This window comes from Lutra lutra, chromosome 8 (assembly GCF_902655055.1).
Source record: "Lutra lutra chromosome 8, mLutLut1.2, whole genome shotgun sequence".
NCBI classification, from domain to species: domain Eukaryota; kingdom Metazoa; phylum Chordata; class Mammalia; order Carnivora; family Mustelidae; genus Lutra; species Lutra lutra.
The window spans coordinates 14,477,690-14,492,105 of NC_062285.1; the positions used below are offsets into that span (position 1 = coordinate 14,477,690).

General features: G+C 41.5%; 1 protein-coding gene across 2 annotated transcripts in view; it reads right to left on the reverse strand.

Annotated features, from left to right (window-relative positions):
- LOC125107625 (serine/threonine-protein kinase greatwall) overlaps window positions 1-10,382 on the reverse strand; it is a 32,395-nt gene extending 22,013 nt beyond the window's left edge. The window contains exons 1-4 of one of the 2 annotated variants that reach the window (XM_047742909.1): window positions 10,049-10,382; window positions 8,444-8,581; window positions 1,769-1,908; window positions 100-188 (exon numbers count right to left, since the gene is read on the reverse strand). In XM_047742909.1, the coding sequence (XP_047598865.1) occupies window positions 100-188; window positions 1,769-1,908; window positions 8,444-8,581; window positions 10,049-10,234 (553 nt within the window). In that variant the 5' untranslated portion in view covers window positions 10,235-10,382. The remainder of the gene's footprint in view (window positions 1-99; window positions 189-1,768; window positions 1,909-8,443; window positions 8,582-10,048) is intronic. The other variant, XM_047742907.1, reaches the window with a different exon arrangement.
- Between the last annotated feature and the right edge of the window lie 4,034 nt (window positions 10,383-14,416).

Here is a 14,416-nt window from a genome sequence, read left to right on the forward strand (position 1 = left end):
ATCATCAAATTTTAGCATTATAAACGAACAAAATTGTGTAAGTTAATAGCAAGTAGTTGTTGGGTTTTTAAAAATGTACTTACCTGCTATTTTTCTTACCTCTATTCAAAGTAACTTTGGAAAGGCCAAAATCTGTTAGTTTAATATGACCTTCATTAGAAATAAGCATATTGTCTGGTTTCAAATCCCTGCACAAACAGAAAACAAATAGTAGACAATTAAAGAAGAGCTAGTGTTGGTGTAGAAAACCCAGAAATTTCAGAAGACTCAAACTCTATTTATTTTCACTAAAACAAGGCACTTACTATTGGCTTTGAGAGTACAAAAAACAACTCTCAAAAGTAAATTATCTTCTGTATATTTGAACCAACGAGAAAGTTAATCGGTTTAATACTAGATTATCTTTGGCATTATTCAGTAGATAGTCCATTATAACAAATAAACCTCATTAGATTAAAAAAACCTCAGGCTACACCAAAATCATATTTACCTCTTTCATGGAGGGTATGATTAAACCTTAATAGAAAAGAGCCACTTAGAACATGACTTCCTTTGCACAGAGTAAAACATTGCAAATCAGTTGGCATTATAAAATATAGCACTTTTTATTTAAATAAATAAATTTATTTTTTACGATTTTATTTATTTGAAGGAAAGAGAGAGAGAGAGAACAGCAGGGGAGCAACAGGCAGAGGCAGAGAGAGAAGCAGGCTCACTGAGCAGGGAGCCCGATGAGGGGCTTGATCCCAGAATACAGATATCACGACCTGAGCCAAAGGCAGACGCTTAACAACTGAGCCACCTAGGCACCCCAAAATATAACACTTCTGTATGATGGTAAGGGGGTGGAAAAAAGATTCAATATTCTTCACAACAAAATGGTGTCCCCATGTTCAAAGCAACATATTCAAAGCACAGGGAGGGGAGATGAAAACAAGAATTGATGGAATTTATACATTTTTAAAAAACTTAGTGCTTTTATTTACTCTTTAAAAAAGATTTTATTTGGGCACCTGGGTGGCTCAGTGGGTTAAGCTGCTGCCTTCGGCTCAGGTCATGATCTCAGGGTCCTAGGATCAAGTCCTGCATCGGGCTCTCTGCTCAGCAAGGAGCCTGCTTCCCTCTCTCTCTCTCTGCCTGCCTCTCTGCCTACTTGTGATCTCTCTCTCTGTCGAATACATAAATAAATAAAATCTTAAAAAAAATTATTTATTTATGAGAGAAAGAGAGAGAGAGCACGAGCAGGAGGAGGTGCAGAGGGAGAGGGAGAAGGAGACTCCCCACTGAGCTGGAGCCTAACGTGGGGCTCGTTTCCAGGACCCTGGGATCATGACCTGAGCTGAAGGCAGATGCTTACCCCACTGAGTCACAAAGGTGCCTCAAGTTGATGGAATTTTTATTTTTATTTATTTTTTTTTTAAAGATTTTATTTATTTATTTGACAGAGAGATCACAAGCAGGCAGAGAGGCAGGCAGAGAGAGGAGGAAGCAGGCTCCCCACTGAGCAGAGAGCCCGATGCGGGGCTCGATCCCAGGACTTGGAGATCATGACCTGAGCCGAAGGCAGCAGCTTAACCCACTGAGCCACCCAGGCGCCCCCGTTGATGGAATTTTTAAACTCACACTAGTTACTACCAAACTTTACATGGGCAAATGCTTATGCAAATATTTCAAACTCAAATATTTAATACATAATTTGATTATCTGCAGTTTTAACTAATAGTTTGTAAAAGGCAAAAGATTTATACTTAGAAAAGTCTGTCTTTACCTGTGGATGATTCCATGTCTGTGAAGATAGTCTAGAGCCAAGGCTACTTCAGAAATATATTTCACGGCCATCTCTTCATCAAAATAACCATATATATGTAGGAGAGACTTGACATCACCACCAATCAGATATTCCATTACCTATCAAAAAGGAATACAAATGTTATAAAATAAAAACAATATGATTTGATTACCTTAAAAACATTTTTGGGTACTATAGTTATCTATTTTTAGCATGGCTCTGGAACAGACACATTTTCTTGATCTTACTCAGTACACATTAATACCAAGTTTGCTCATGTTGCCATATCTTTTTTTTTTTTTAAGATTTTATTTATTTATTTGACAGAGAGATCACAAGTAGGCTGAGAGGCAGGCAGAGAGAGAGGGGGAAGCAGGCTCCTTGCTGAGCAGAAAGCCCGATGCGAGGCTCGACCCCAGGACCATGACCTGAGCCGAAGGCAGAGGCTTTAACCACTGAGCCATCCAGGCACCCCAAGTTGCCATATCTTTTTTTTAATTGAATTTGAACTGCTTAATCTGAATAAAAATTCAGACTCACAGAAAGGCATAAGAACAGTCCCATGTACTCTTCATCTAGATTCATCACTGTGAGCATTTTGCTCATTTGCTTTCTTCCTCTCCACATGTATGAATATAAAATAAGTGTTTAATAACATAATTATATTACATAATAAACAAAGGAACATGATTATTAGCAAAAATATCTTAAATGCATGATTTTTATTCAGACTAAAGAGTTTCAAAGTGTGGCAACATTAACAAATGATGTTTATAGCTTTAAAGTTTTTGCTAAATAACCGGAGAATAAAGTTGAAGAGATCATGACCTGTCGCCACAAAATTCTGCGTCATGTATCTCTTGACAAGAATATTCTTACCTAACTATAGCATAATAAAATTCAAGGAATTTAATACTAATACTCTTATCTAATTGATAGTCTGTATTCAAATTTCTCTGAGTATCTCAACAAATGTCCTTGATTAGACTTCTTACCAGCCTGCCCTAGCCAGGACCTCCATGGCATTTAGTTATCACATCTCTTTAGCCTCCTTTAAACTGGGACAGATTTCTGCCTTGTTGAGGGGGGCAGTCTTTCCTGACATCTGATTATTTCCTCACTATTCAATTCAGGTTTGCATTTTTGGCAGGAATTCTAGGTAAGTAATGTCGACTCGTTCTTAGAGACACTCCCACCAGATGAGACAACTACTGTCAGCATGTTCCATTACTGGGGATGTTGACTTTGATCACTTAGTTCAGGTGGTGACTTCCAGATTTCTCCAATGAAGTCCTTTTTTTTAACCCCCGGTAATTAAGAAGTAATGGAGCAAATATGTTGAGTGTATGTAAATAACCTGTTTCCCAACAAATTTCAAGCACTGATCTTAGCATCATGTGACCGCAGATGATTCTTGTCTGACTCCAATATTGCTAGGTGGTTGCAAAGCTCTACTATTCCTTTTACATGCACTGTCATTATTCTTAAAAATCTGTATGGTTTTAAGATATAAAATACTGCCTAGTAAGACCTTCATAAAACAAAGTCCTTTCTTTCCTCTTTAGGTCAGTAGTTTCCCTGGTATATAGAGATTAGTCTATTAGTCTATTAGTTTTTGTTGATGACATCAATCATTAAAACATTTACTAAGGGGACGCCTGGGTGGCTCAGTTGGTTAAGCAGCTGCCTTCAGCTCAGGTCATGATCCCAGCGTCCTGGGATCGAGTCCCACATCGGGCTCCTTGCTTGGCAGGGAGCCTGCTTCTCCCTCTGCCTCTGCCTGCCATTCTGTCTGCCTGTGCTTGCTCTCTCTCCCGATCTCTCTGACGAAAAAAACAAAACAAAACATTTACTAAGCCCCAAGTCTGTGCTACACACAGTGCTAGCACTGGAAATATAAGCAAGAATAAAATGTCTCTTCACTGAAAGAGTTTATAATTCAGTAGTAGGTAAATAAATAAGTAAACATACTGCACTTGAGCTCATGAGAATGTTTCTTATGTCCTCGTCAACAATAATTACTGATCCTTTTTCTCTTTGTCAATCTAAGAACAAAAGGACTTGTTTAGATGTTTATTCACTTGTAGGGAGATTTCGGATCTTTACACTTTTTTTTTTTAAGATTTTAAAGTAATCCCTACACCCATTGTGGGGCTTGACCCCACAACCCCTAGATCAAGAATCACATGTTCCACTGACTGAGCCAGCCAGGTGCTCCTATTTTTGGTCTTTCATGTGTCTTTTGTGAATCACTTCTATTCTTTGCCCATTTTACTACTCGGGTATTTAATTCTTTCTTATTGATGTATAAAATCTGTTTACATAGTAGTAAAATTAGACTTTTCTGTATTTTTCTGAACAATATTTTCTCCAGACTTGTTATTTGACTATGTAAATGGTATTTTGTATCAAAATGTTTTATTTTGTACTTAGTAAGACCTATATCAATTTATGATTACAAAAACATTCACATCAGTTTCCTTCTAGTACTTTTTTTGGGAAAGATTTTATATTATTTATTGGTGAGAGCACATGAGAGTGAGTGAGAGAGAGAGTATGAACAGGGGTAGGGGGAAAGGGAGAAGCAGACTCCCCACTGAGCAAGGAGCTCAATCCCAGGACCTTGGGATCATGACCTGAGTGGAAGATAGAAGCTTAACTGACTGAGCCATCCAGGTGCCCCCTTCTTCTAGTACTTTTTTTTTTTTTTTAAGATTTTATTTATTTAGTTGAGAGAGAGAGAGAGAGAGAGAGAGATCATAAGTAGGGAGAGAGGCAGGCAGAGAGAGAGGGGGAAGCAGGCCCTCTGCTGAGCAGAGAGCCTGATGTGGGGCTTGATCTTAGGAACCTGGGATCATGACCTGAGCTGAAGACAGAGGCTTAACCCACTGAGCCACCCAGGCGCCCCTCCTTCTTCTAGTACTTTTATGGATTCCTTTTTTTTTTTATTAATTTTTTATTTTTTCAGCATAACAGTATTCATTATTTTTGCACCACACCCAGTGCTCCATGCAATCAGTGCCCTCTACAATACCCACCACCTGGTGCCCCCAACCTCCCACCCCCCACCCCTTCAAAATTCTCAGATCGTTTTTCAGAGTCCATAGTCTCTCATGGTTCACCTCCCCTTCCAATTTCCCTCAACTCCCTTCTCCTCTCCATCTCCCCTTGTCCTCCATGCTATTTGTTATGCTCCACAAATAAGTGAAACCATATGATAATTGACTCTCTCTGCTTGACTTATTTCACTCAGCATCATCTCTTCCAGTCCCGTCCATGTTGCTACAAAACTTGGGGATTCATCCTTTCTTTTTTCTTTTTCTTTTTTTTATGGATTCCTTTTTTAAAGTAGAAATCTATGATACAAAAGGGGAACAAATGACCCTAGCACCATCTCAAGTTTCACAACAAAGGAGATTTCAAGTGACTTCAAAATCCAGAATTTTGATACGATATACCAAGGACAAAAAGAAGAGGAAAAAAACTCCTAAATTGACTCTAGTTGTTTTAGTGTTAGTAAAACAATATCGATATTGTTATTTTGAAAATATTAAATACATAATGTTATATGTTAAAGCAAACGAGGGGCACCTGGGCAACTCAGTGGCAATTCCTTCTTTCTCTGTGAAGAGCCAGATAGTAAATATTTTAGGCTTTGCAAGCCATATGGTCTGTGTGGCAACTACCTCAATCTTCTGTTGTAGCCCAAGAGCAGCAACCATTTACAATAAGTAAACAAAGAATGTGGCTGTCTTCCAATAAGATGTATTTAGTCACTGAAATTCAAATTTCATATAGTTTTCACTTATCACAAAGTATTATTCTTCCTTCGATTTTTTTCAACATTTAAAAAATGCCAAAACTATTCTCAGCTCACAGGCTGTGCAGAAACAGTGGGCTAGGTTTGGCTTACCACAGGCTTAAAAAAATGGAAAGTCAATTATTCTTATAGTATTTGGTTTTCACCTTCTTACTACTACTCTTCTTTGTTCAACACTCTCAGACAGTGAATCGTCCTATAAAAAGTAGACCCACATTTCTGGGTTTCTTAGAACCTAGGGGGTCTCCTGAAGGGCTGCCCTTAATGTTGTCCTGAGGGTGAATTCCCTCAATACAACTTTGTATCTTTGCTCCAATATCCTTCCCCACAGTATTGCCAGCTCTTGTCGCTTACAGAGAAGGTCATTACAACCAGCTACTATCATTCATACTAAGCTATTCGTTGGAGTGGCTTTTTTTCTTTTTTTTTGAGTGTTGTTTAGAATAGTCAAAGAACCCAAACCAACTCATTAATAGGGCATTTGTTATAAAAATTATGGAATTCCTTAATAAATCCATGTAATTCTGTGTAGCCATTAGAAAGGATGAGGTCACCAGTATAGAACAATAGTACAATATGATCATAGTTCATGTACTTAAACTGTGTAAAAAAACTTTTATTGATCCTGAATTAGTCCAAATGTAAAACAAGTGCTCACCATTGTCCTAGAAAAACTTCTTATTCTCCAAAGTTTTCTAGTCTTCCCATTAAATCTTTGAAGCCACATTTAAGGTCAGTCTAAATATACTCACAGATTTACTGAAAGACTAAAAATGGATTTAACCACCAGGTACCCAAGAGTTTTAGACTCTATTTTTATAATCTATCCTGAATTTTCAGGTGTACAGCTTGAAGCTGGATATCATGTTCTGTTCAGTTTCAAGCTTTTGATACAGCAAAAAGTTGAAGTGTCCCACAGTTATGTTCCACAGACTTACAGAGAGCTTTAGCATATCAAGGATAAAGGTATTCCACTCCTGAAGGCAAATCAATTATGATGAAATGAACATTCTGTTCATAAATTACAAATTCAGGGCCAAAAAACTACATCCTAAGGCCCAACCATCCGTAGAAAACCATTTGTGCATACTGAACAGAAGCTATTGGAGACGCTAAACATTTAATCCACAGACTACCTCAGGAGTCAGATCTCTACAATTTGTAGTTAAAATATCCTCACCAATTCTCGCTCCCGCAAATTCTTCATTAGAAATGACAAACAAGCAACTCTCAAAGTCCGCATGCTCAAAACCCACCACTTCCCAATACTTGCCTTATTATACACCAAACTTTATAGTATTCCTAGTATATGTCCTTTACTTACCAAATATTGTTAGCACTATTTGTCTAGCACTATTTGTCAGATACTATTCTATATCCTTTATATTTACCTATTAAAATTTCATAACAACCTCTGAGGTAGGTGCTATTATTAATCTCCATTTCACAGATGAGGAAACTAACATGGGACATTTAATTTTATGTACCCATTTGGCTAATCCATAGTACTCAGAGACTTGGTGAAACACGAACCTAATTGTTGCTCTAAAGTTGAGTTTTAGATGAGATTAACATTTAGGTATACTTTTTTCTTTTTTTAAAGATTTTATTTATTTATTTGACAGACAGAGATCACAAGTAGGCAGAGAGGCAGGCAGAGAGAGGGGAGGAAGGAGAAGCAGGTTCCCCGCCAAGCAGAGAGCCCTATCCCAGGACCCTGGGATCATGACCTGAGCTGAAGGCAGATGCTTTAACCCACTGAGCCACCCAGACGCCCCACGTTTAGGTATACTTTAAGTAAAAGCTGATGACCCTCCATAATCTAGGTGGGCCCCATCCAGTCAGTTGAAAGCATTAAAAGAAAAAAAGATCAAGGTGTTGTCCTCCATACTCCCTATCCCTACCCCACCCCAAGTAGGAGAAATTCTGCTTCTACACTGCTTTCAGTCCTGAGTTACAACATCAACTATTCCCTGGGTCTACAGTCTGCTGGTTTACACTGCAAGATTACAGACTTGCCAACCATGACAATCCCATAGAACAATTCCTTAAATCTCCACCCTACACACACACACACACACACACACACTCTATTAGCTCTTTTTCTCCATAGAACACTGGCCCATACGAAGTTACGGGAACTTGGCCAGAGTCATAAAGCTAGTAAGTGCAAAAGTTGTAATTCAAACCCAAGTACTCTAAACACAGAGACTGTATTCTTTTTTTTTTTTAATATATATTTTTAAAGATTTACTTATTTATTTGACATAGAGAAAGAGGGAGAGAAAGCGCACAAGCAGAGGGAGCAGCAGGCATAGGGAGAAAGAGAAGCAGGTTCTCTACTGAGCAGGGAGTATGATGTGGGGCTTGAACCCAGGACCCTGGGATCATGACCTGAGCCGAAGGCAGACGCTTAACCCACTGAGCCACTGATGCACGCCTTAAAAATTTATTTTGGGGGTGCCTGGGTGGCTCAGGGGGTTGAGCCTCTGCTTTCAGCTCAGGTCATGATCTCAGGGTCCTGGGATGGAGCCCCGCATCAGGCTCTCTGCTCAGCAGGGAGCCTGTTCCCCCCCCTCCCCGCCACCTGTCTCTTCGCCTATTTGTGATCCCTCTCTCTCTCTCTCTGTGAAATAAATAAATAAATAATCTTTAAAACATTATTTTTAAGTACTCTCTACACCCAATGAGGGGCTTGAATTCACAACCCTGAGATCAAGGGTTGGATGCTCTACTGGATGAGCCAGCCAAGTGCTACCACCTCAACTGTATTCTTAATTCAATGAATTTGGTGATTGCTAAATGATGAAAAAAATGTAAAATTAATTACTTACCAAGTAGACATTGTTTGCTGACTGTAGTGAATAGTACAAATGGACAATGAAAGGACTTTTGCTTAGGGCTAAGGCATCCCTCTCAGCTTGTACCTGATGAGTCATATTTTTGTTGATCATATCTGCTTTTTTGACAACCTATGGTAGACAACATAACAATATATTCATTTTATTTTTTTATTACAAGAGTGTTCTCAGGTTTCAGAATTGCCTTTGTGAAAACAACCAGAGATAGAAAGAACATAGATGTCCTCGTCATTGCCCTCAGGAACCGGTCAGAAAAAGAGCTAATATGGTAAACAGAACTAACATTTCTTCAGAGAACAGCTTATTTTAGCATCAAGTGGCATCGCATCCCTTTTGAGAAGGAAAAAGAAGTAAACACATGCTCCCCTAGTGCCCTACATATTTGTAGAAAAATAGTTCCATTCTACTAGTCTTATAACAAATTCAAAGGTAGTAATGTTCCTAATAAGCCCCCAGATAATCAGGAACCTAGGCACAGATAATTAGGAGCTAATAAATTTTCTTTAACTTCTGATTCTTTGATGGATGGGAATTGAATCAGAAAGAGGAAGAATATTGGAAGTTTGTTCGCCCAGGAAAAAAACCTTAATAGTTAAAACTACTGAAAGTTAACAATCTCAAATACAGTCTTACAGAAAATAACAAACTACTCTTTTCAAGTTGCCAGGTAACTGGTACAGAAGCAAAACTGTAATATAATCTATATTAAGATTGGAGCACTAAACTGGCCAGTAACATTGAGATCACTTGTCAGAAAGATTAAAAGACATATTTCTTCCAGGGACTCATTAAGAGTAATAAAATCAATATTAATGTGTATAATTAATACACTATAAATTCCAGCCTTATATACTTTCCATAAGAAAACTGAGGGAAATCGACAAAGCCAGTCTGTAACATGATTTTACCTGTCATTCCACTAGATTGGAAGCTCTGTGAAGGCATGTTCGTTTTTGTGCAACACTGGACCCTAGACCCTACACACAAAGGGGATACTCAACAAATATTCATCGAAAAAATGAATTGGTATTTTTATTTCGACAACTGATAATGACTGATTAGGAAACAGAGTAGAAAGAAAAGCAAAAAATTGGTGGAACATATGAAGCAAGGAAGAATTAATTTCAATGGAGTGGGTCTGAAAGGTCAGGTAAGGCTTGAAGAGGAGCGAAGGGATATGCGGCTCCATCCCGGGACTCCCAGGACTCCGGGATCAAGACCTGAGCGCTCAACTGACTGAGACACTTAGGCTGCTGCAAGGATAAAGGAGTGAGATGTTCTAACATGTTTCAGTCTTTAAATAATTGTTTCAAATTTAATGTTTCCTACTTAATCCCGGTAAAGATCAGGATGGTAAACATGATTCAGAAATCCTGGCTTCTCCTAAGCCATCGGCGGAGTGAAAGGAAGGGCGGGGCAGAGGCGAGACACCCAGCCTGCCGGCGGTCAAGTCGCCCCAAGAAGTCATGTCACAGCGCTCTATAGGCTCCTGCGGCCCTGGGGCCTGGCCAACCCGGAGGCAGGAAAGAGGGCCGAAGGTCCGGACTCTTTCCCTTTCTTTTCTCCCCCACTTCTTACCTTCACTGCGTACAACTTGCCGCCTTTCTGCCCGAGATACACCTTCCCAAAGGCGCCACGGCTAATGGGCTTCACTATGGTGAATTCCTCAATGGAGGGAGGTCGTGGCACTGGGATCCTATTCCCGCACTCCCCTGTAAGCGCGTCTCCGTCACTCTCCTTCTCGCTTCCCGCAGTGGGCTCCATCGTAAACCAGTCCGGATAGAAGCCTGCAGCATCAGCCAAGGCCCCTTTCGGAGCCACAACTCCCGCCAACTGAGTTCAAAGTAAGACCCCGCCCACGCACTCGGCCGTCAGTGACGCCATCGCGTTGTGGCGCTCGCCGCGCGGAGCCCAGCGCAGCCCCGCCCCCAGCAGAGCCCCGCCCCTGTCATCTCTGCTTTGTAAGCGCGGCAGGGGACCTTGGGAAATTCTCCAACCAACCACAGACTATTCGAGGGTTGGGGACGCGGCCCAATCACTTCATTTGTAATAATGCGGGGGGGGGGGGGTGCGGGGCACGGACAGTCTTTGGCCTACAAGAGAAAGGGGCTACTCGGACTGGAATCTCGATCACGGAACCGAGGTTTCTCCCGACCTCCAATCGAGGTTGACGGGACCCTGCCCTCGTCTCACTTTTGCTTTGTTTGGTTTTTACTCCTTCGCGACCTCGCACCCTGGCGGGAAATGTCAGCCAGTTCGGTCTGGCTAGTGCAAATCAGAGAATGTGGAGAAACTGGATGAGCAAGAAGCCGGTGGCTGGCCCTGTCATCCGACATACAAACACGATGTAACTTGCCGGACTGAAGCGGATTAGAGCCAACAGGAAGAATTTTCGATTTATTGTGGGGAAGATAAAGAGCACCAAACTGTAGCAAAAGAGTTTATCGTACCTTACGGCCCCGTGGGAAAAGGAGAATATATTGGAAGGTTTGGTAAATTCGGTTTACAAAGAAAGATTTAAGAGGTTCGATGCCGTCGCCCTTTAAGGAAGAAATACGGCCAGAGAGCTTGGGGATCCCGCACTTGTATCATTCAACGTGAACGAACATCAGCTAGTTTAGGGGCCAGGAGACCTCCGCTGCGGCTGGAGATACGTCAGTCCGGGAAAAGGGAGGCGGCAGACGTCCGCCCAGAGCATTGCCCACCCGCCCCGGAAGTACTGGTGCGTTGGAACCTTAGCTTCCGGGACAGATTGTCTGTCGTTGCAGCCGCTGTGAGAAGCAGAAGCCGTTTTCTGTTTCTAGGGAGAGTAAGGGCTAAGGGGAGAGGGGGAAAGAAAAGGAAAGAAGGGCTCAGCACCTCCCCGCCGAGCCGTGGACAGAGGGGCACTTTCGGCAGGCTGGCGAGGTAGCTGAGAGCCCGGAGATGTTTTCCCTGTGGAGTGCGGTGCAGCCCTAGGTGAGTCCGGCATCGGTCCTTTTTTCCTCCCTTCTTGCCCGCGGCTGTTTGCCGTTTGCTTCTGTAGAAGCTGTTTCTCGTTTGGGATCCTAGGAGGGAAGCGATCTACCCAAAGCGAGTCCTAGGATTGAGACGGGATCAGCGGCTACGCTGAGAGTAGAAGGCGGACGCTGTAGCAGAGATCGATATGATGGAGACCTTGGTTGATCGAGTTGATAGCGTGAAATTTTTACTAGAGAATCCATTAGGCATTGTTCAGCGCCGGACATTCTGGGGTGGGGGGTGCGGAGTGAGGATGGAAACGCCTTTGCCTTAGACGTAAAGGGAGCAAGTAATGTTTTCTATCTTATCACCTCTCCGGAGAGTTACTGTAACAACCGCGATACCCGATTCTTTCTTTCCTTTTTAAATGGAATTTAACTCAAACGTGTTGTAATAATTTGAGTATCACGAATGCTTGCTTGCTTGCTTTTTTTTTTCTTTCTTTCGGCCAGAAAAGACTAATAAACACATTTTTAAGTTATTGACTGCTTGCGTTACTATTTTTGTTTAGCCCCTGTCCCATTTTTTTCATAAAGCAAAAGATAGGGCAGAAAAAAAAGATTCCCAGGGCTCTTAATTATCTTCTTTCAGGAGTAATCACTTGTGACAATGTTTTGTCCTTGGTTCATTTAATCATCTCTTTTGGATGGCAACATTTTGATAGTTTTTTTGTTTGTTTGTTTGTTTTTGTTTTTTTTTGGTTTTTTTTGGAGTTCTCAGTTTTGCAAATAAACAGGTTTTGGACATATTTAGATTTTAAAATAATTTTAACACTTTTAAGTTTCAGGAACGTATAATTACGTTCCTTTGTGTAACCCCACTCTCTTGGTTTTTTGTTTGTTTGTTTGTTTTGTTTTTGGCTAGTACTGGCTGGAAAATTGAATATGAAGTGATTAGTTATTTATTGAGCATCAGTAATGTGCCTGTCAGGTAGAGAAAACAAATGTGGAATCTTGATGGACATGTGAAGAAAAATGGAATGGGAGTTAGCCAGGTAAAGAGTGAATGGAAGTAAACAGTTATCCCAAGTATCTGCAAGGATATCTGCAGGTCCTGAGATAAGGAAGAGCTTAGCTGATTGGAGGAACAAAAATAAGGCCAGTGTGGCTAGTGATTAATTGGTGATTAGTGTGTAGTGATTAAATGGTGTGATGACAGAAATGAGGTGAGGGAGAAGCAGTGAGGCAAATCATAGAGGAAGTTATAATAAGGTAACTTACCTTTTTTTAAAAAAAAGATTTTATATATTTATTTGAGAAAGAGTGAGAGAGAGGGGGAGGGACAGAGGAAGAAAGAGAAGCAGACACCCCCTAAGCAGGGAGTTGAGTAGGGAGCCCGGCCATTGGAGGCAGGGCTTGATCCAATCCAGGGCTCCATCCCAAGACCCTGGGATCGTGACCTGAGCTGAAGGCAGATGCTTAACTGTCTGCCTATCCAACTGAGCCACCCAAGCACCCCTAATAAGATGGGACTTTGGATTTCATTTTAAGTGTATTGGGAACCATTGGATGTCTTTAAGCACAGAATGCCATGATCAGATTTACCCTTTCAGTAGATCACTCTGGCTTCTGTGGAGAATTAGAAGGGCAAGAGTGGAGGTGTTTTCAGTAAAGGATGTTATTGCAGTAATCCTGGAGGGGAATCAAGCACCACTAAAGTGGGGGCAATGGTTATGGAAAGAAGGGGATGAGTTAGGTTTTGTTTTTTGTTTTTTTGTTTTTTAGAATTTTAATTTATTTGACAGAGAGAGCACAAGCAGGTGGAGTAGGAGGTAGACGGAGAGAGAAGCAGGCTCCCTGCTGAGCAAGGAGCCAGATGTGGGGCTCCATCCCAGGACCCTGGGTTCATGACCTGAGCTAAAGGCAGTCGCTTCACCAACTGAGCCACCCAGGCGCCCCACAAGTTAGGGGTTTTTTTGGTTTGTTTTGTTTTGTACAAGGAGTAGAATTTAATGAGAGATTGGATATGACGGATGATGGAAAGAAATGTTTCTGGTTTGACCAGCCAGATGCATGGAAATGTTATTTACCAATATGACAGTGTCCGTGTAACCAAACTCAGGGGGTTTGCCACTTGAGATGCATCAAGTTGAACACAACTCAAGGAACTGTTGAAAACAAAGGACTTTATTACTTCTCACAAGTAAGGGGACAGATGGCTCTCTGTGGGGTTAGTAGAGGGAAGCTTTTTTTTTTTTTTTTAAAGATTTTATTTATTTATTCGACAGAGAGAGATCACAAGCAGACGGAGAGGCAGGCAGAGAGAGAGAGAGAGGGAAGCAGGCTTCTTGCTGAGCAGAGAGCCCGACGTGGGACTCGATCCCAGGACCCTGAGATCATGACCTGAGCCGGAGGCAGCGGCTTAACCCACTGAGCCACCCAGGCGCCCCCTAGAGGGAAGCTTTTATTCGGTGTGTTAGGGGCGGGGCAGGGAGCACTTCAAGTCAGTCGCTCAGGCCCAGCGTGTCAGCATGCTAGTGCACACATTGTATGTTCAAAAAAATGGTGGGAAACTCAGCCTCTAGGGGATCTTGGCATTATCATGTGCTAAAGGTAACTTCAGGACAGCTCAGAGGGGCTTCAGGGAGACACACCTGGCAAGGGGCTCCCAGGGGAAACATCATGTCTCCTTGGCTGGAATTGTCGGTTCTATAAAACAAAAGCTACTCCTTCCCTGCCTTTGTCCCTTTCCTTCCTCTCTTCTGATAGCTTTCCACCCTCTTACTTGGGTAACTTCCTATTGCATCCTAGCTTACATCTGGAGGAATCCTACCGGTTGTTCGAAAAAGAAGTCTGACTTGGCCTGTTGGAAACAGTATTAAATCCTTTAAAACTGAAGTTCAAGAAGTTTGTATCAAGAAGATTCAATTTTAGGAGATTTATCATCAGCTGGATGGAGAGTTAGTGCTACCTGATGTTGGTAGAGATGGTGAAAGTATTTTGTGTA